The sequence below is a fragment of the Ascaphus truei genome, chromosome 3 (assembly GCF_040206685.1).
Source record: "Ascaphus truei isolate aAscTru1 chromosome 3, aAscTru1.hap1, whole genome shotgun sequence".
Taxonomy (NCBI): Eukaryota; Metazoa; Chordata; class Amphibia; order Anura; family Ascaphidae; genus Ascaphus; species Ascaphus truei.
In genome coordinates this window covers 129594556-129616321 of record NC_134485.1, presented here as the reverse complement: position 1 = coordinate 129616321, position 21766 = coordinate 129594556, and the positions used below count along the sequence as shown (strand labels likewise).

Sequence of the window (21766 nt, the reverse complement as noted above, 5' to 3'; positions counted from 1 at the left end):
CCTATATTTGCAAAATCAGTACCACTCGTGGGTCACCATCTGTATTCACTGCTTCAGCGAAACTTTTGAAAACAACAAACACCTATCCCTTTTTAAGGGCTGACTCACTTCTTGAACCCTGACTATGGCTGGAAGGCAAAACCCCTATTTCAATGATCATATTACTCTTTGTGATAGGCAAATAAGGTTTAGCTGCTTCAGCAGTCTCTCTCCTCTTGGGATTGGGATGAAGAGTCCATCTGTGGTTTTGTAAGTTTTCAGTGGTGTGTATCCCTTTAACTCTGATCTCTGCTGCATGAGGTTTTTTTTTTGTTTGTTTTTTCTAAGTTGCTCAGACTGGTTGTAGGCAAAAAGCATTAAAAAAAATTCACATAAAAAATCTCCAGTCCTTTTTAACTACAAAGACACCTCTCGTCCCACTTCGGACATCATATGTAGACGGACGTTCACAGAGGTACACAATTGGAGACTTTTATAAGGTGAAATTATAATAAGGCTTTATTGTGCCTTTTCCTTTTCATCAGGAAATCCATCCAAACACAGGGGGGGGGGGGGAAACAAAGCTTCTATTCACTTGGGAGTATTTCTAGTGAAACACTATGCAATTAATTCACATCTCCCTTAGTCAAACATTTCTCCCAGCCCCAAACACATAGCATGAAATAAGCAGATATAAGAAGTCTCTTAAGAATGAAAGTCTTATCTGTTTCTTGGAGGGAAAATCTTCTCAGTTCCTGGTTCAGCTCCCTTCCCTCAGGGTGTGTCAGCTTCAGGTTTAGTAGTTTTCTCTGTGTCTTGAAATCAGCTCTGCTGTGTCTTCTGGCAGAGCTCAAGACATGGTCAGCTCCAGAGATCTGTGTTCTCTTGGTCAGTCTCTCCTGGGAGACTCAAGAACCCCTGCTCTGTCTCCAAAGGTCAGCTCACAAGTGAGCTAAGGAGTCACTTCCTGTCTCAACAGACAGGCTTTTGTAAGCAATCTAAATCAGGCAAGTGGTGTTTATTAATTGACTACCAGCAGTTAACCACCACACTGCTAGATTAAAGGCACATTACTTGAACAGGGATTACTCCCCTGTTACATGTACAAAATAAAGATAATTGGACTCAGTATAATATATGCACATGGATTGAAAACTGGTTAAAGGACAGACAACATAGGGTTGTCATAAATAGAACTTTTTCAGGTTGGGCTAAAGTCGTGAGTGAAGTACCTCAGGGATCGGTACTGGGACGCCTGCTTTTTAACTTGTTTATTAATGACCTTGAGGTTGGTATCGAGAGCAAAGTCTCCATCTTTGCTGATGATACTAAATTATGTAAGGTAATAGAATCAGATCTGGATGTAATTTCTCTTCAGAAGGACTTGGAGAGACTGGAAACCTGGGCAGGTAAATGGCAAATGAGGTTTAATACAGATAAATGTAAGGGGTTGCATTTGGGATGCAAGAATAAAAAGGCGACTTACAAATTAAATGGAGATATATTGGTTGAATCCTTGATGGAGAAGGATTTAGGAGTGCTTGTAGACTGCAGGCTTAGCAATAGTGCCCAATGTCATGCAGTAGCTGCAAAGGCAAACAAGATCTTATCTTGCATCAAACGGGCAATGGATGGAAGGGATGTAAACATAATTATGCCCTGAAATACAAGATAATAAAAAATGCACAAATGCGCACCAGGGATTAGTGGAAGGTAATTTATTAAAAATACACACAAACTCTGAGGGGATCCAACCCCACCTCAGAACAGCTGTGCAGCTGGACGGCTAAGTGTTACCCAGGAGAACACCTGATGGTGATAATTATGCCCCTTTAGAAAGCACTAATAAGACCACACCTTGAATATGGAGTACAATTTTGGGCACCAATCCTAAGAAAAAACATTATGGAACTAGAGAGAGTGCAGAGAAGAGCCACCAAATTAATAAAGGGGATGGACAATCTAACTTATGAGGAGAGGCTAGCTAAATTAGATTTATTTACATTAGAAAAGAGGCGTCTAAGAGGGGATATGATAACTATATACAAATATATTCGGGGACAGTACAAGGAGCTTTCCAAAGAACTATTCACCCCACGGGCAGTACTAAGGACTTGAGGCCATCCCTTAAGGTTGGAGGAAAATAAATTTCACCAGCAACAAAGGAAAGGGTTCTTTACAGTAAGGGCAGTTAAAATGTGGAATTCATTACCCATGGAGACTGGGATGGCAGATACAATAGATTTGTTCAAAAAAAGGTTGGACATCTTTTTAGATGGGAAAGGTATACAGGGATATACCAAATAAGTATACATGGGAAGGATAATGTAAATAACTAACTAATACACCAAAACTACAGCGCTTAACCTATAATGAGCTAATGCTAAAAAATGTGCCTTAAATTAAAAGGTGTGCATACTTAATTGCGCCTACAATATAATAAAGTGCACGTACAATAACAAGTGAACGTGATGACTAAAAAACAAACAAATAAAGCAGCCTAAGTTGTCCCACAGTGCAGGTTATCTCCTCAACCTACACACAAAACTCATGCAAAAACCATATGGGATACCTGGCGCTTAATACAGTAGAAAGTGTCCATACAGTGCAGTCCTTTAAATGTCCAAATGATGTTCCCAACCAGAATGACGATTGCAGTTGGATTAGTTAGTCCCTCCTAATAAAGGGTTAAAGAAAAAACACAAATTGCGCAGCATATCTGGACAGGTGCATACAGGACAGTACGACCACAGTGAACTACTTACAAGATAAATCTTGCAACTTTCAGTTGAGAGGATCTGTGCTTTAACCTCTTCCTTGCTGTGATCACGAATCCCACGCAAATCTTCTCAATCCTCCTCTTCTTTAGCCTCTCCCAAGTAGATATTCGGAAGGCATGATATGGAGAGAATACAGCAAGATAGTGTGGAAAGTACAACACAATTTATTAAAATATATAAAAACAGCCAAATGTAAACTCACATATGGATGCAGTAACACGTGCAATACTAGGATGCCGTCCGCAGCTTGCTAAGGTGTCCCTTTTGCTTGTTACAAATCAAGTACAGCTGTATGGCTCCTCTCAGCAGCAGTGCCCAGGACTCTCTTTGCCCTCCCTGGTGTGTTCCGGCGCTGGTCCCGCTGACGTCACTGCCTGAGCGCCGTTCAAACAACTGGGAACCTCCTATGCAGACGGTGCCTCTAGAACTCCTCCCCCCTAGCGCGTTTCGTGACGTCACCCATCAAGCAAACTCATTTCTGTTTCTGTTTACCACCTGGAAATCCCAACCTTTTGGATAAAGTTGGTCACAAAAGAGTCCTGAACGACCAAAGCAATCTCAGTATCTGTAAAACCAATATTTTACTGCATTTAGAAGAATTGGGTAGTGCACTTGTCCTCATACCCCTTAAATTTAAAAAAGCCAACTTATTAAAGACATTCAAATAAGAACAAAATAAAAGCATGAAAATGAAATGAGCTAAATGTCCCAAATAATGGACTAACAGTTAGTGATTATACACATGGGAACCTGCTCATTTTGACTGTTGGAGCCACACCCTGTGGTAGATACACCTCATGTACACTACACTATGTGTTTTGTCACCTAGCAGCCCGATGCTCCTCAACCACACTTATCCTGCTGCATTGCCTCCTGTCCGCCTTTGGCAAAATCTCTTTGGGTCCTTTCAAAGTATACAATGGTATTATACCCCCTAAATTATTGTGCATTGATACAAGTAGGCGACACCAATGCTTTACTAGCATATTCATCTCCCTGAACACTTTTATTAATGAGGGAAGTGCTGCTTAATACACAAACTCTCTGCCCAGCATGAAGAGAGAGGGCTACAGTTGCTTGACTCAAACGTATATTGTGTTCCTAGACTCATACTGCTTTACTTGAAGAGCAGTGTAAACACCAAAAAAATCCCCCACCCATACTTGGCTGCATCCCCAACCACAGTAGCTACCCAATCTCTATTTTATGCTAGACATTATAGGTTCACAGGCGTGCCCATTCCTTCCTTCTAGAACTTTAATCCACGTTCTTACCCTAGGCCTGTGTTCCCCAGTAGAAATACATTTTCTAATAGGTATATATATAGACTCCTGTTTTGCATATGCTATACAACGTACTATAGTGTTAATATATTTGATTGTCAATCTGCTACTGAAGTTTTTTTAAGCAATGCTTTATTCTTTTGATTTATTGGGATGGTTGGTAATATTGCATTGTATGAGTGGTTGTGTGATATTGTATTGTAATATGTTGTTGTTTATTTAATATTAAAGATTCAGGAGGGAAACAAATTATGTTCTATCTCCCTTTACTAAAAATGTGAAATATGGAATACAAGGATACATTTGAAATGTTTGTATTATTTTTAGGGGAGCTGACTTTAGAAGAATTTATTAATGGAATAGAGAAGGATGCAAGTCTTTTGGAAGTTATTTCAAAAAGCTTTGACCTTTCCAATGTACTCAAAACAATTCAAAATGGAAGACGACGAAGTATCTGACTTCATGTGAAAAGAGACAATTCTATAAAAAAAAAAATAAGGACCAAGAAATGTTTTTCTACAGCATTGATGATTTTAATGAACGCAGTGAGGATTTAATGATGAGTGATAGAAAAACCGGAAGCACAAAATGTTTTTTCAAGTAAGGTAAAACACATACCATATACTGATGCAGTGGTACTCAACCACCTCTAGATTGGGTAAAAGATATCCTAGTGCATCAGGTATCTATTGGCGTACATTTTGGACAGATTGGTACCATGTTACCCATTTGGTGGTCTTGCCCCTATATTACTCAGTTTTGTGAGTTGGTGGTTAAGCTTCTCTCTGATGTGTTGGGAAAACAGATACCACACGTGTTTAATTCTATTAGGCAAAATTCTAAAGGGCATTTGTTCCCTTACGGGTAGTAAGTTACATATCCATATGTTAACAGATGCTAGATGTACTGTATTATAGCAGCTTCCTGGAAAAAATCATTGGCTCCCTCTCTAGAGCTCTTACTCAAAGTTATATCGATGGAAAAAAACTGATGCACACTAGCAAAATCTCTATGTAGAATGTTTATTATATAAATCTATTCTCCATGCACTTAAGTTCATGAAAGTTCAAGTTTTTACAAACTATGTTATTGTATGTTTTTGCTAAAATTGGACGAAGGTAAACAGAAAGTTGTACATTTGAAACTTTCTGTTTCCCTCCCCCCCTCCCTTGTCATGCGTTTACTGTACTTTATATGTAAATTGCAGCAGCCTTTATTATTGTACCAGAACTTCACTATTTTGTCATTTGCTGTCTACTCTTTGTAAACTTTGTTTATTCATACAGTATATGGTGAACTGTTTTTGTATACTGCTGTTTATAAACCTGCTTAAACATTTATTTTAAAAAAGCCAACGTGGGAAAAAAAAAACCAGAGAAGCCTAAGCACTATCAAAACCTTTACTTAAATAAATTAGATTAGGGTAATGCCTTGCCCTTTTTCCTTCCATGACTATTAAACCCTTTTATGGATAACGCACTTTCCTCCTAATTCTCTCTTTTTTTGGATGATTCCGGTTGTGCTCTGCCATTTCTCTCTCCTACTGCACTTAAATAAATTAGACATTTTATGTAATGAAAATATCTCGGGTGTAGGCCAGGGACATGTAATCCCTTAAGTAGTAATTGATTTCAATTCAGTTTTAATTAATTTGAAGAGATTGGCTTCCATCTGGATTAGCGAAGAATTAAAAAAGATGTTGCTCGACGTTTCAGTGCAATTAACGACTACTAAAAATAGATGTGATATAGCCATTAAAACACTTATTTTCAGCTGATCATGCCCCTAAAAAATACTGATTGTAAGGTTATGACAACATTGAAATACATTTAGTATGGTGAATAGACATGTCAGTACATATTTTAAAAGTTTTCATCTTCAAGTTAAAACTATCTAAAGGGTTCATCCTTTTTAGGACACAAGAGAAATATTGATGGTAACATGTTAAGATTTTACATCTAGAAGATTTGTCTTTGTTACCAAATCTAGCACCAATAGATCTAAGTATAGCGATTTAGGACTTGGGAGGGGTTTTATGTCCTCTGGCTACTCTGTTTTTCTGATGTTTATGTGCGTTTAGCAAGAGCTTGCCCAGCCACAGCCCCTTCTCTTCCCCTGCCCTTATCTTTCATTTCTCTCCGATAGGGACAGGCTAAGTTTAAGGGTAACATCCGATTCACAAATACTTCTTCATTCAGATGTACCAAAGCTTGTAATTAATGTCCCCCAAAAATTTAAGTACACATTCTTTTGCTATTAGCATGTTTAGACAAAAGGTTGTTTTCTGGCTGGCTACATGCCTTTAATTAGACATTTTTAGCACATAAATTGACACCTTTAATAATTTGAAGCAGGTGTAATTTGAAATGATTGGCTTTACTGACAACTATTTCATGCAAAGATATCCGACTAGTGCCCCACATTTCATGTCACTGATGGTAGTGGGTACTGGGTACTCGGCTTGTTTACATTTTTGGCCAATAATACCAATCACTAAAAACCTGCATAGAAAATTACAGTATATTTAAAACAAATGACAAATGTGTAGCCAAAGCTAATGGTGCAATAATATGTAATGTACTGTATATATTATGTAAAATACATAAAGATTTGTGAGTTACTTGTACTGTATACAGGAGAGAGAGAGAGAGAGACAGAGAGAGACAGAGAGAGAGAGAGAGACAGAGAGAGACAGAGACAGAGACAGAGACAGAGAGAGAGAGAGAGAGAGAGAGAGAGAGAGAGAGAGAGAGAGAGAGAGAGAGAGAGAGAGAGAGAGAGAGACTGAGAGAGAGAGAGAGAGAGACTGAGAGAGAGAGAGAGACTGAGAGAGAGAGACTGAGAGAGAGAGACTGAGAGACTGAGAGAGAGAGAGACTGAGAGAGAGAGAGAGAGAGAGAGAGACTGAGAGAGAGAGAGACTGAGAGAGAGAGACTGAGAGAGAGAGACTGAGAGACTGAGAGAGAGAGAGACTGAGAGACTGAGATGTTAAAGTAGCCATGTTGGTCCTAGAGCAGATAATTGTTTTGTTTTTCTGTAAATTCAAGCAAAAAAATTGTGAACCAAAAATGGGGCAAGTTTACACATCAACCCTTTCAATAGTTCAACAGCACAGTTCTTCATAGATAAAATGCTATGTATAGAGCATTTATAATACTACAGGTGTCTTCCTCAAGTGTTTTGCTGTTGGTTAAATAATGAATGGCTGCATTATCATGGGATATTAGGGTGTTAGCCTGTTTTCCACTAGAGCATTTAAAGTAGAATCTTCTATGCAAATTTGAAATCGGTGAAAATAATGATGCCGTGCATATAGAGACATATGTGCTTTTCAGAACTGTTTTTTCAAAATACTGTGTGCATGGGTTTAGTGCATTTTCCCTCAGAAAGAGAAAATATGTTAACTCAAATGTATTATTTCTCATGTATTTACATGTTATGGGCTGTTTATTATTTTGTATCTGAAGAACTGATCAATAAAATGTCACTGAACAGGAGACACAATCATGTGTGATATGACTAATGTGGATCCGAATTTTCTTTTTTTATCCCAAACACTATTAGTTGAGAACAGTGGTTCAGTACTGAACAGGGACAGAAAGAATCAACTACTGTATGTGTCACATTAGGCAGAGTTCGATAGGGACAAAGGGGTAACTGTCTCAAAGAATACAAAAGAATGGGCTCACCTGCATCAATACCTAAACATAAAAATCTAAATGGTAGGACCTAAATGAGGGTGTGAGCCAGGAGTAGAGGATCAGTAGAAATATGCTCACATTTTAAAAAGGTAACTCCAGCACTATTACAGAAAAAAATTACACACAAAGTGAAATTAGTTGCTAAAAGAAAAAAGTTTACATAAAAATGTTTTTGTTAGCTTAAAAAAAAAGGTAACAATATATAGTAGTTATACATTTTACGGATGCTGTAGTTGTTTAAAAAAACAAAACTATAGGGTATACTACCATACACTACCTTAAAGTAAGGGGGAGGGGGGGAGAGAGTGGGGATAGGGGGAGGGGAGGAGAGAGTGGGGATATATATAGAAAGGGGGGCGAAGAGCGATAAGGGAGAAAGAGAGGAGAGAGAGGGGGAAAGAGAGGAGAGAGGGAAAGGGGGAAATAAGGGAGGGTAGGGAGAGGAGAGGGGAGAGGGGTGAGGGGAAGAGAAGAGGGGAGGATGATGGAGAGATGTGGGGGAGGGGGAGGGGGAGGGAGAGGGAGAGGGAGATAAGAGGGGTAGGGGTAATGGAAAGGGGAAGGGGGGATCGATACCGTGGGAGAGAAGGGGGGATAGATAGATTAGGAGAGAGAGGGTTGCCGGTGAGCAGGAGGTAGAGGACTGAGGGGGAAACTAAGCAGAACAGGGAATGAGGCAAGCTGGCAGAGTTGTTGTCTTGCGGACCCCTGCAGTGGGATGAGCTGGCAGTATGAGAAGAGTGGAGAGAGCTAAGGACTCCTGCAGAGGGATGAGTCACGGAGCAGACCAGAAAACGTGGAAGTTTAACAAGAGCCTCAGGGAATGTGAAAAGAAAGAATATGTGCTTAAGCACTATTGCAATAATTCATGTAAACACTAATAGTGCATACCAAAACCTCTTATACATATAAGATAGGCTGCCAGGACAAATGAGATCAATACAGATCACACACAAAAGGGAAAAACAAAAAATTATCTGGCGCCTAAAGCAAGTTCAAAGTATAAAATAGATATATCTGACCAAATGCAATGTCCAGTCCTGTTGACCTAGGGATCTTCAGATGAATCTTGAGGGTTGTCTCACAATATGTGGAGATAAAACCAGAGACCAATCATAGTGTACTGTATAACTTTAAAACTGTTGATGGGACAAACAATTCAAACTAAACAAACAAACACTAAACACCTAACAAAACAACTGACACTGAACAAACACCTAATGATGACCTAAAAATAGACTAATCTAATAAAATATACATATAAAAGGAATTATATCATACACAGGGAGTGGTGACGTGAGTAATCTGCTCCGGTGTGGGAAAAATTGAAAACCTACTTACAACAAGCAGGATTTAGAAGGCATGGTTTATAATCTCTCTCCCTATAGGCGGGTATCAAAACCGGGATGTTCGTTGTTCCTTCCCCAGATGGTTGGTCCTGCCGTTGCATGCACCGCCACTCTGGTGTGGTCACCGTTGATTCCACTGCCTTGGTAGAGCCTCACAAACTTGCCATACACTCAAAGGTCCCGTATAAATATGTATGTAGTAGATCCTCATATCGGTCAATTAGCTAATGCTGCATGGAGCTGTTGTGAGCCAAATTGACCGATATGAGGATCTACTACATACAGGCATACCCCGCTTTAACATACGCAATGGGACCGGAGCATGTATGTAAAGTGAAAATGTACTTAAAGTGAAGCACTACTTTTTTCCCACTTTACGATGCATGTACCGTACTGCAAACATCATATACATGCATAACTGATGTAAATAACGCATTTGTAACCAAAATAAATACAGTAGGCTTTATAGAAAGAAAATCTTTAATGTCAGTTGATGTTTTCTTACTAATGCCCCCAGAAAATACATACCAAAAAAACCCATCCCTCTAAATACATGTAACCCCACCCCGCCAATACATATTAAAAATGCCCCAGTCAATACATTTTTAAAAGACCCACACCGCCTAAATACATTTTTAAAAGCCCCCCCCCCATAAATATTTTTAAAAAATTGGGCCGCACAGGTAAAATCATGTCTCCTCCAGCACCCCTCATATCACCCTCCCCTGCATCTCCCTCATATCACCCCCCCCTGCATCTCCCTCATATCACCTCCCCCCTGCATCTCCCTCATATCACCTCCCCCTGCATCACCCTCATATCACCCCCCCTGCATCTCCCTCATATCACCCACCCCTGCATCTCCCTCATATCACCCCCCTCCCTGCATCTCCCTCATATCACCCCTCCCCTGCATCTCCCTCATATCACACCTCCCCTGCATCTCCCTCATATCACCCCTCCCCTGCATCTCCCTCAAATCACCCCCCACCTGCATGTCTCACACATCACCCCCCACCTGCATGTCTCACACATCACCCCCCACCTGCATGTCTCACACATCACCCCCACCTGCATGTCTCACACATCACCCCCCCCCCACCTGCATGTCTCACATCATCCCCCATCTGCATGTCTCACATCATCCCACACCTGCATGGCTCACATCATCCCCCCATCTGCATGTCTCACACATCAACCCCCACCTGCATGTCTCACATATCAACCCCCACTTGCATGTCTCACACATCACCCCCCACCTGCATGTCCCTCACATCACCCCCCCCCATGTCCCTCATATCACCCCCCCATGTCCCTCACATCACCCCCCCCCCCATGTCCCTTCAATCACACCACCCCCTGTATGTCTCTCCTCCCTTTCTTCCCCTACCTCAAGCAGCGTGCAGGTTGCGGCGGCAGAAGCATGGCAGTCAGAGGCGGCACACGCATGTTAGAGCGCGGCTCTGAGCGGCCTCGGGGGAGTGATTGGAAGAACCAGGGGGGGAGTGATCGGAAGAACCTGGGGGGGGTGATCGGAAGAGCCGGGGAGAGAGGGGGGATGATCGGAATAGCCAGGGAGAGGGTAAGGTGATCGGAAGAGCCGGGGAGAGAGGGGGGGGATAGTCGGAATAGCCAGGGAGAGGGGAAGGTGATCGGAAGAGCGAGGAGAGAGGGGGGGGTGATCGGAAGAGCCAGGGAGAGGAGGGGGGTGATCGGAAGAGTTGGGGAGAGGATGAGCCAGGAACGGAAGAGCTGGCGGAGCCGGGGAATGGAAGAGCTGGGGGAGCCGGGTAAAGGAAGAGCCGGGGAGAGGGCACACCGCCGCAGCACGCACATGCCGCCCCCTGGTGTCCGTAATCGCGAAGCACGCATACGTACACAGAGGGTAAGGTGCAATTTAAAAAAAAATGTACGTACTTGCGAGTGTACGTAAAACGGGTGAACGTAAAACGAGGTATGTCTGTACATACAGTCATGTGAAAAAGAAAGTACACCCTCTTTGAATTCCATGGTGTTACATATCAGGACATATTAACAATCATCTGTTCCTTAGCAGGTCTTAAAATTATGTAAATACAACCTCAGATTAACAACACCACATGACATATTACACCGTGTCATGATTTATTTAACAAAAATAAAGCCAAAATGGAGAAGCCATGTGTGAAAAACGAAGTATACCTTATGATTCAATAGCTTGTAGAACCACCTTTAGCAGCAATAAATTGAAGTAATCGTATTCTGTATGACGTTATCAGTCTCTCACATCGTTGTGGAGGAATTTTGGCCCACTCTTCTTTGCAACGTTGCTTCAGTTCATTGAGGTTTGTGAGCATTTGTTTATGCACAGCTCTCTTAAGGTCCAGCCACAGCATTTCAATCGAGTTGAGGTCTGGACTTTGACTGGGCCATTGCAACACCTTGATTCTTTTCTTTTTCAGCCATTCTGTTGTAGATTTGCTGGTGTGCTTGGGATCATTGTCCTGTTGCATGACCCAATTTCGGCCAAGCTTTAGCTGTCGGACAGATGGCCTCACATTTGACTCTAGAATACTTTGGTAAACAGAGGAGTTCATGGTCAATGGTTGCAAGGTTCCCAGGTCCTGCTGTGGCTGCAAAAACAAGCCCAAATCATCACCCCTCCACCACCGTGCTTGACAGTTGGTATGAGGCGTTTGTGCTGATATGCTGTATTTGATTTTCGCCAAACGTGGGGCTGTGCATTATGGCCAAACAGCTCCACTTTGGTCTCGTCTGCCCAAAGGACATTGTTCCAGAAGTCTTGTGGTTTGTTCAGATGCAACTTTGCAAACCTAAGCCGTGCTGCCATGTTCTTTTTAGAGAGAAGAGGCTTTCTCCTGGCAACCCTTCCAAACAAACCATACTTGTTCAGTCTTTTTCTAATTGTACTGTCATGAACTTTAACATTTAACATGCTAACTGAGGCCTGTAGAGTCTGAGATGTACCTCTTGGGTATTTTGCAATTTCTCTGAGCATTGCACGGTCTGACCTTGGGGTGAATTTGCTGGGATGTCCACTCCTGGGAAGATTGGCAAATGTCTTGAATGTTTTCCACTTTTGAATAATCATTCTCACTGTAGAATGATGGACTTTAAATTGTTTGGAAATGGCCTTATAACCCTTCCCAGATTGATGGGCAGCAACAATTGCTTCTCTAAGATCATTGCTGATGCCTTTCCTCCTTGGCATTGTGTTAACACGCACCTGAATGCTCCAGTCCAGCAAACTGCTAAAACTTCGGCTTTTATAGAGGTGGTCACACTTGCTGATGATCAAGGGCATTTGATTAGCAGCACCTGTCTGCTACTTAGCATCTTAATTCCTACGGAAGCAGTAAGGGTGTACTTAGTTTTTCACACATAGCTTCTCCATTTTGTCTTTATTTTTGTTAAATAAATCCTGACACGGTGTAATATGTCATGTGTTGTTGTTCATCTGAGGTTGTATTTACCTAATTTTAAGACCTGCTAAGGAACAGATGATTGTTATTATGTCCTGATATGTAAAACCATGGAATTCAAAGAGGGTGTACTTTCTTTTTCACATGGCTGTATGTATACTGGACCTTTGAGTGTATGGAAAGTTTGTGAGGCTCTACCCAGGCAGTGGAATCAACGGTGACCACACCAGAGTGGTGGTGTATGTGACGGCAAGATCAACCATCTGGGGAAGAAACAACGATCATCCCGGTTTTGAACCCCGCCTATTGGGAGTAAGAGCCTCAGGGAGCCATGACCCGCTCAGGGAGCCATGACTGCTTGGGTGGATGACAGGGGGATCAGGCATCTCACCGGGGCTGCCAGTCACAGGGGGGGGGCAGACTTACATATGAGTTCTTAATTGATGAAGCATTCAGATCATGAGGGAACTGGGAAGGGCAGCAAGAGCTAGCCAACATTGAGGAGAATCTATGGGCAACTGGAGTAGCATAGCCGTAGCCCCCTCTCCCCTGCAGAGGGAGCTCTAGATGTGCCCCACCCTCCCCCTGTAGAAGCAGGAACACTGGTGTAGTAAGTAGGTAAGGGTCAACAGGGTATTGAAATCAGCTTTGTTTAATAGGGGTTGGGAATATAATTTTTAGTATTTTTTCCCCCTACATCCTCTCATGGTCTGAGCGGCATGGCAAATGGCTAAATAACTGTCTGTCCTCCCTGCTGGATGGAAGCACGGAGGAGCTATCAAATGAAGACTGAGGCTGCTGATTGGATCTCCAGTAAAGCAGAGGTTATGTATGTAAGTATGCATGTCTTTATTTATATAGTGCCATTAATGTACATAGCGCTTCACAGTAGTAATACACGTGACAATCATATAAACAAATAACAGATCATGGGAATAAGTGCTTCAGTCATCAAAGTAACATTTAGAAAAAGGAGGCCCTGCTCCGAAGAGCTTACAATCTAATTGGTAAGGGAACATACAGATACAGTAGGAGGGCATTCTGGTAAGTGCGTCTGCAAGGGGCCAAGCTATATGTATCAGGTGTATAGTGTTAGCCATGGAGCTACTCATATGCTTAATTAAGCAGGTGTGTTTTAAGGTGGGTCTTAAAGGTGGATATTGATGGTACTGGATGGGTATTGAGGGGAAGGGCATTCCAGAGGTGTGGGGCAGTCAGTGAGAAAGATTTAAGTCGGGAGAGGGCTTTACATACAAAGGGGTTAGAGAGAAGACATCATTGAGCGGAACGCAAGAGTCGGGATGATGCATAGCGAGAAATTAGGGCTGAGATGTAAGGAGGAGCAGAAGAGTGTAAAGCTTTAAAAGTGTGGATGAGAATTGAGTGCGAGATGCGGGATTTGAAAGGAAGCCAGGAGAGATGGATTTCAGCAGGGGAGGCGCTGAGACAGATTTAGGAAGTAGAGTGATTCTGGCAGCAGCGTTTAGGATAGATTGTAGGGGAGACAGGTGAGAGGCAGGAAGGCCGGACAGTAGGAGGTTACAGTAATCGAGCCGGGAGAGAATGAGGGCCTGTGTCAGAGTTTTAGCAGTCGAGCAACAGAGGAAAGGACGTATCTTTGTGATATTGCTGAGGAAAAAGTGACAGGTTTTAGATACGTTTTGAATGTGACAGGAGAAAGTGAGAAAGGTGTCGAGTGTGATCCCTAGGCATCATGCTTGCGCTTCTGGGTGTATGACTGAACTTCCAATAGTAATGTGGGAGGAGGAAGTGGGGCCAGATTTGGGAGGAAGTATGAGGAGCTCTGTTTTTACCATGTTAAGTTTATGGTTAAGGTTATTCGCTAATATTTTGAAAAGAGTAACCGTATACACTCCACTTCAGTACTGAATATAGTCCCATATACACAATGTCTCCACAGTGCGGACGCATCAGAAAGAATGCATTATACACGACTTCCATAGTAACCAAATAAGCATGTTTTTTTTTTTCTTGTGCCAGTCCTGACTTCTCTCAAGCAAAGTCCAACTTTTTACCAGATTTCAGTCCCTCTGGACTAAATTCTGTAGTGTAGTAACCTCTGGACAGTTTCAGGCCATCTGGTGATATGGGTGTCCATTTTAAAGGCATGTCCAACTGGAGTTTAGTAACATCATTCACCGGCAAAGCGATAACACAGGTGCCAACACCGTGCATTCCATTGCCTAGAAACTGGTGATGTGGAGATGGAAAGAGAGCAGTCTTGCCTACCAAAAAAGACAGAGACTTGTAGAAAGGAGTTTTGGGGATTCATATTGACGAGTGTCCCCAACACAAATGTAGCACATACAAAGTAGCCCAATGTAAATGAAGAGAAACATTTTAGGGGAAAATAATAAAACAAACATAACTCCGTGGTGATTGTAACAGGCACTAACACATCTACTAGCAGCTGCTATCCCTAGAGATTCCATTCTACAAGTCTCTCAAGCCCCTGTGGTATCGGAGACTTCCGGTTTACATCTCTGTATCACTGGTTGCTATGCAACGGAAATGTACTGTGGCAGCACCCGTATTGCCACTGTGCCAGTGGATGACATTGACATCACTTTTGCCCAACCAAATTTCCAGTCAGACATGCAGAGGTCTTTAATAGGGAAGTCCACACCTCAATTGAATAAATGAAGCATGCATTGAATGACACTTGAATGTCTAGGCAGAAATATTTCCATTGCACCCGTTCCCTTCTAGGCACATTAGCATATTTGTCATTCCTAAAAACTTAAAAATAAGTATTGTAAATATTTGGACTCCCTAAAATAGCTGCAGAGGAAATTAGTGTATTTATATGCTGCATACATTCATGCAGATAGGCTTACTGTGTTTTACTTTGCAGTAGTAATTTGAGGTGTTTAACAAAAAACAGAACATCAATAAATCAAATCGTAAGAAACAAATTATCGATTGTATTTCTCCATGCTTAGACATTGATTCATTAAAATATATAACACATTTGCAAGATAGAATTTTGGGTTGTCAGTCTACTGCCAGATATGCTACAGTAATAAAGTTACTTTTGTACAATTTTTGCAAACTTGCTTAATAGAATGTGCAAGCATAATAAACTTTATTTCATATTATATTTTTTATTTTTTAGTAAGAGCACAATATATGAAGATTTGAAGATTACACAACCGCTGTGAGGTCTGATTAGAGTAAAGCGCTAGTTATACCGTGTAAATCTGTGATAAGTGTTGACAAATATAATGTGCACATATAAATATCAAAAACGATTCAGTGTCCAATGACAAAACAAGTTAAATGACCAGTGAAATATGTCCATCAGCTGCCAAAAAGTCTACTGATTTTTTTGAATATGAAAATCAGAATATTAGAACTGGAACAAAAGACTTTTACGGTACTTGAATAATTATTAAATCACAAACTCGATCTGTGAAATCAAACCCAACATTGGGCTGATGTCCTTAGAAATCAGCTCTCCGGCTTGAAACTCCTCCATAGTTTGTGGTACGGTCATACAGTACATGAAGAGAAATGGAGACAAGAAAAAAGTGCATTATCCCAGGTGGTTAAAAGTTAGCATTGCTTGGAATGAATATATCAAATTGTTGAATATCCTAGATATAGACCAGAACTGGACTTGTGATCATGATGAAAAGTATTTAATAAAAACTCATTAAAAACAATTGGATGAACACGATATAAAAAAAAAAACAAGACATATTTGCTGACATTTCTTGTCTTGATTTCAGCAATGGTGAGTTAAATTGAAATTCTACTCTCGAGAAATAGCTTGAATATGCGCAGGTAAGCAGATGGTCACAATGTATATGTGGTTCCCGGCTGGCTTGTTTGCTGTTGATGTGGTGTTTCAGCTTCTCCTCTCCTGTCTCATTCGCTGGCCGACTTCTCTGGATGACATCACCAATCACAGTTGGGGAATATCCAAAACCACTCCTGCATTAACCCTTCACCCTACGCGTTTCACGCTTGTGTCGCTTCTTCAGGGGTGCTGTAAAAAGTAAGTGTCAATTCTTGACTGCTATTTAAACATTTTCAGTTTAACCCATGGATGTTCTTTTCTAAATAAGTCCTCTGTGACTGGTCCATTGGTTAATCTACTAGTGTCCACAGGTTTATCATGGAGAGCAAATGAGGATAGATTGAAGGGGGATATTTGAAAAAAAGCACTTATTTGGTACACATAATTATGCATTGATTACATATTATTGCTCAACATAAATGTGACAAATATTAAAAACTACAAAAAACAAAACACAAAGGGAGCCCAGAGCTACTTCCAATATGACAAAAATACACAGTGAAATACACATATACATACAGTATACATACATATATATATATATATATATATATATATATATATATATATATATAAATATTTATACATATATATTTAGGCACTGTACCGTGTATGAGTTTCACTGGATGTGCACTGAGCTCTGTCTGTGTTTTATGTTCTGTGTCTTGTTTTAAATATATATTGCCATGCTCAGTAGCACTCCTCTGTGACACTCATATGCTTATATATATGTTGTGGTTATTTTGGGGGTTCAATAGGAGCTTAAGTGTCCAGTATGTTTTGCAATTCTTGTTCAGCTAGTCTTAGCTGATTGGAGGGTGGCAACCTCCTACCTAATTGAAGCTTACCCCCTCCCACATTTAAATGGTTAAAAGCTCACTTCATAGCATCTCCCACTCTCAGGGGAACTTGCTTGCTTGCAGTATGATTGTGACAAATCTAATACAGAGTGCTTTTCCTGGTGTTGTACAGGTTAATAAAAGCTTCAATCAGACTTAGAACTTTGCAACTAATATTGACAGATTTATTATAAATCATTCTTCCTGGTATTGCACAGGTTATTAAGAATTTATATTAGTGTTAGGGACCCTTGAGAATGTGGTCTGCCGTGCAGTGGCTCAGGGGCTTACAACAATTTGGCCAAAATGTTAAACTAAAAGACCATTTTATTTAATAGATATTTATACATATATATTTAGGCACTGTACCGTGTATGAGTTTCACTGGATGTGCACTGAGCTCTGTCTGTGTTTTATGTTCTGTCTCTGGTTTTAAATATATATTGCCATGCTCAGTAGCACTCATCTGTGACACTCATATGCTTATATATATATATATGTTGTGGTTATTTTGGGGGTTCAATAGGAGCTTGTTAGGTGTCCACTATGTTTTGCAATTCTTGTTCAGCTAGTCTTAGCTGATTGGAGGGTGGCAACCTCCTACCTAATTGAAGCTTACCCCCTCCCACATTTAAATGGTTAAAAGCTCACTCCATAGCATCTCCCACTCTCAGGGGAACTTGCTTGCTTGCAGTATGATTATGACAAATCTAATACAGAGTGCTTTTCCTGGTAATGTACAGGTTAATAAAAGCTTCAATCAGACTTAGAACTTTGCAACTAATATTGACAGATTGACAAAAATGCACTCACAAGGGTACAAGTATTAAAAGCATATCGTGATCATAATCACCACCATCCGATAACTGTATTGATGTTGTAGAAGACCCTCGGTCCCAAAGATGGATGAACCACACTGTTGCAAGAGTTCCAGGGTTGGTGGATGGTTAGGAGACAAGTTCCAAATGTCCCAAGGAAAAACAGCTTTGCTCGCGGGTCTCTGTGGTATCTGGCGCTCGAGTCGATTCCTCCTGTGCTCCGTGATGACGTAGTGTCTGTGCGTCTACGTGATGGTGCTCCCTGACGCGTTTCTTCACACACAGGTGAACCAGCTCCATGACGTCACAGCCCCCCCCCCCCCCCCACCCCGGACATCGCGTGGACCAAGGCCAGGGAAAGCACCCGCTTTCCCTCAGCCTCCGCACACCTCCGCACGGCTGCAGTCCTATGGACGCAGCCTAATAACGCTTTGGCCAAAGGGTTAAAACTAAATGACCCTTACTAATGAGAATACTAACATTTAAATATTTTGCTATGTATTTTATCATATTGTATGTAGCATTGGCTATTTTTGTCTAGGGTTAGCGTCTTATTACATGGAAGGAATATATGGGTCCTCCCTCCTTAGTACGCCATAACTGGACCCCTTGAATAAAATCAGGTGAAATGTGTATATATTTACTGGTGCTTTATATCCCCTGGACAACATTAACGTGGAAGCCCTCATATATATGGAGGATGAGAAAGAAACAGGGCACTTCGGATTTAAATTAAGTGAACTTATTTGCGAATTGATCAATTTGCAAATAAATTCACTTAATTTAAATTCAAAGTGCCCTGTTTCTTTCTCTTCCTCCATATTCACTTGGAATATTCTACAAGTTTTCACTGCACCAGGAGCACCGGTAATTGTATCATTTTTTGGTGTGCAGCATCCCCATATCTTATTACATTGATTAGCCCTCATATATAGACAGTTGCAACACACAATAAACAAATACGCTGCAGAATTGTCCATTTTATTTCCCCCCAGTGTCATGGGAGACTCCTGTGGCAGGTAGGACCTCGGTAGCCGGAACAGCGGGGGAGGGCAAAGATAGTTGGGGTAACGGGCTGAGGTTGTGGTAAGCAGTAAGTAGGATCGTCATGGGCAAGCAGGGGTCGAGGCAGGCAGCAAGCAGGATTGTCGTGGGGCAGGCAGTAAGCAGTATCGTCGTGGCACACGCAGAGGTTCGGCAACAGGAAGACAGGAGCAGGAACCGAGCAGGGGAGCATGGACTGAGACCAGGGAACAAACAGGGACAAGCCAGATTACCAGCAAGGGCCTTTAATGGAACAGAACTACGACACTGTGACGGTTCAGGGAATTCCTTCCTCTCCATGTGTCCCTGGCACTGCACTTCCCCCTGTCTATGATATCCCTTTCTTGCCTCCTCGCTCTGTTCTCCCTTCCTCCTCCCGCATCCATCCCTCTGCGGCATCCCCATACACTCTCCCAGCGTTTGCGCGCGTTCCCCACAGGGCACGCGCATGTTCGCAAACTCCCGATCCCCTCCGCAATACTCCCTCTGTCTCCCCTCTGGTCCCCTTACCTCCTGCAGTCTCTCCTCCGGTTCTCTCTCCTCCCTCGGCGGGTGCTCCCGCAGCGTGGCGCTCCGCATGCCTCTTGACACAGCCTGTGTGCGTGCACCCTAACCTTACAGAGGGCGCGCGCACATGCTCCTCTTGTAAACCTTCCCAGACCTCTGGCTCCACCTCCCATGCTGTACAAGCTCTCTCTCTCTCTGGTTCATCTGTCTCCTCCCTCTCTCCTCACCTATCCCTGCTGCCCCTCACTTCACCCTCTGCTCCTCCTCTCTCTCCCATTGGTGTTCCCTCCTTTATAACCCCTGTCTGTCCTCTAGCTCATTGCTCTGCATAGCTTCTTGTAACCTCTGTGTGTGCAGTCCTATGCTTGGGTCTCCTGTGTCTTTCAGCGTTTGTTCCTGCTCCTGCTTACCCTTGGATCTCTCTGGCTTGAACTCTGCTTTGTACTGGATTACCCTGCTCTCTCTTGCCCTTGAACCCTGCTTACGGATACGACCTTGCTGCCTTCTGTTATCCCTGGACTCTGGCTTACGGACATCACTATCCTGCTCTCTATTGCCCTAGACTCTGGCACACGGACATAACTATCCGAACTCTGAATCCCAATGCGTTGCAAGTATACCTTAACCATCTTTCTACAGGCCCGGCAACGCACTACCACTCTCCGGGCATGCCCTCACTGCTGTGGGTGCGTGTTTTAACCCTACCCACCTCAGTACTGGGGACTGGCCAGGTCTGCGGGCATACAGGCGTTATAAACACAGAAGAGAACAGGTACAGGAACATAAACTGCGGCACGGGCATAGGCATGGAGTCTGACTCAAAACAAAGGCAAGGTATTAACAGGAAGCAGAACTATAAATACAGAGGTAGGAGCAACAAGAAGACAGACAGACAGACAGACAGAGACAGACAGAGGAACCCCAAAGCAGACAGAAAGCAGCAGCACACCCGGTGGACAAGGAAAGGAACTATGGCTAAGCAGGTTGTCTAGGAGACCCTGACATCCAGTGTTCGGTGAACAACACTGTGTGGGAGCTCTTATCTCACTTATTGCATGTAGTAGTGTTGCAGGACTGTTAAGGGTTAAACATTTGTGAGGTGCGTGTTTAATTTGTAAAGGATATTCAAGTTGCAGGAAAAAGGCCTCCCGGCTGTTTGTTATACTGTTGCTTTGTAACAGCCCAGCAAGTATCTGTAACGCTCTCTTGCTGCAAACTCTTCTCCTCTTAACTCACTTCTTGTGTGTAATAGAGGTGTTTCTGCAGCTGTCTATCACTTTCTCTCTCCTTGGTTAGCAGTCTCCTATAAGTAGGGTGACCATTCGTACCGGTTTTACCGGTACAGTCAGTCCCGGTTTTTTGAGGCCTGTACCGGTTTAAGTCTGTTCCGGTTTTTGTCCCTGGTCCCGGTATTGCGGGGCAGCGGCGGTGCGGCGGCCGGTAAGTATTGTCTATGTGTGAATGCTGCCGGGGGGACTGAGTGATGGAGAATGCCGGGGGCGGGACTTAGAATGCCGGCCGGCCCGTAGGGGATTGGATGAATGATGATGCCGGGGGCGGGACTTAGAATGCCGGCCGGCCCGCAGGGGATTGGTCACACCGTCGCAGGCATGTCAGAGGAAGCCGGGGGCGGGGCTTCTGCTTTGTGAAGCGCACACGTGACTGACTGCCTTCCCGCTCCCGGCTTCACTGTGTGCGGTGAGTGTCCCCCTTCTGTCCCGGGTCCCAGCCAGGGGGGGTGCGCAATAGGAGGTGGTAGCGGGGGTGCGCCTGCCCTTGCCCCCCGGCGCGCGCGCCTGCCTTTGCCCCCCGGCGCGCGCGCCTGCCTTTGCCCCCCGGCGCTCACTTACCCCCGTCCACTTGGTGTCGGAGATAGGCTCGGGGGCGGGCAGTGGTGGCTGCGCGTTGTGCGGGCGGTGCAGGGGCTGGCGGGGTGTGTGTGTGTGTGGGTATCAGTGTGTGTGTGTGTGTGTGTGTGTGTGTGTGTGTGTGTGTGTGTGTGTATCAGTGTGTGTGTGTGTGTATCAGTGTGTGTGTGTGTGTATCAGTGTGTGTGGGTATCAGTGGGTGTGTATCAGTGTGTGTGTGTGTGTGTATCAGTGGGTGTGGGTGTGTGTGTGTGTGTGTGTGTGTGTGTGTGTGTATCAGTGTGTGTGTGTGTGTATCAGTGTGTGTGTGTGTGTGGGGGGGGGGTATCAGTGTGTGTGTGTGTGTGGGGGGG

The 21766-nt window shown here is 43.1% G+C and overlaps 1 protein-coding gene across 1 annotated transcript in view; it reads left to right on the top strand.

The window, feature by feature from the left end:
• GUCA1C (guanylate cyclase activator 1C) overlaps nt 1-7805 on the top strand; it is a 169894-nt gene extending 162089 nt beyond the window's left edge. Inside the window, exon 4 of the mRNA XM_075589542.1 lies at nt 4370-7805. Within this exon, the coding sequence (XP_075445657.1) occupies nt 4370-4500 (131 nt within the window). The 3' untranslated portion in view covers nt 4501-7805. The remainder of the gene's footprint in view (nt 1-4369) is intronic.
• Nucleotides 7806-21766: the final 13961 nt, after the last annotated feature.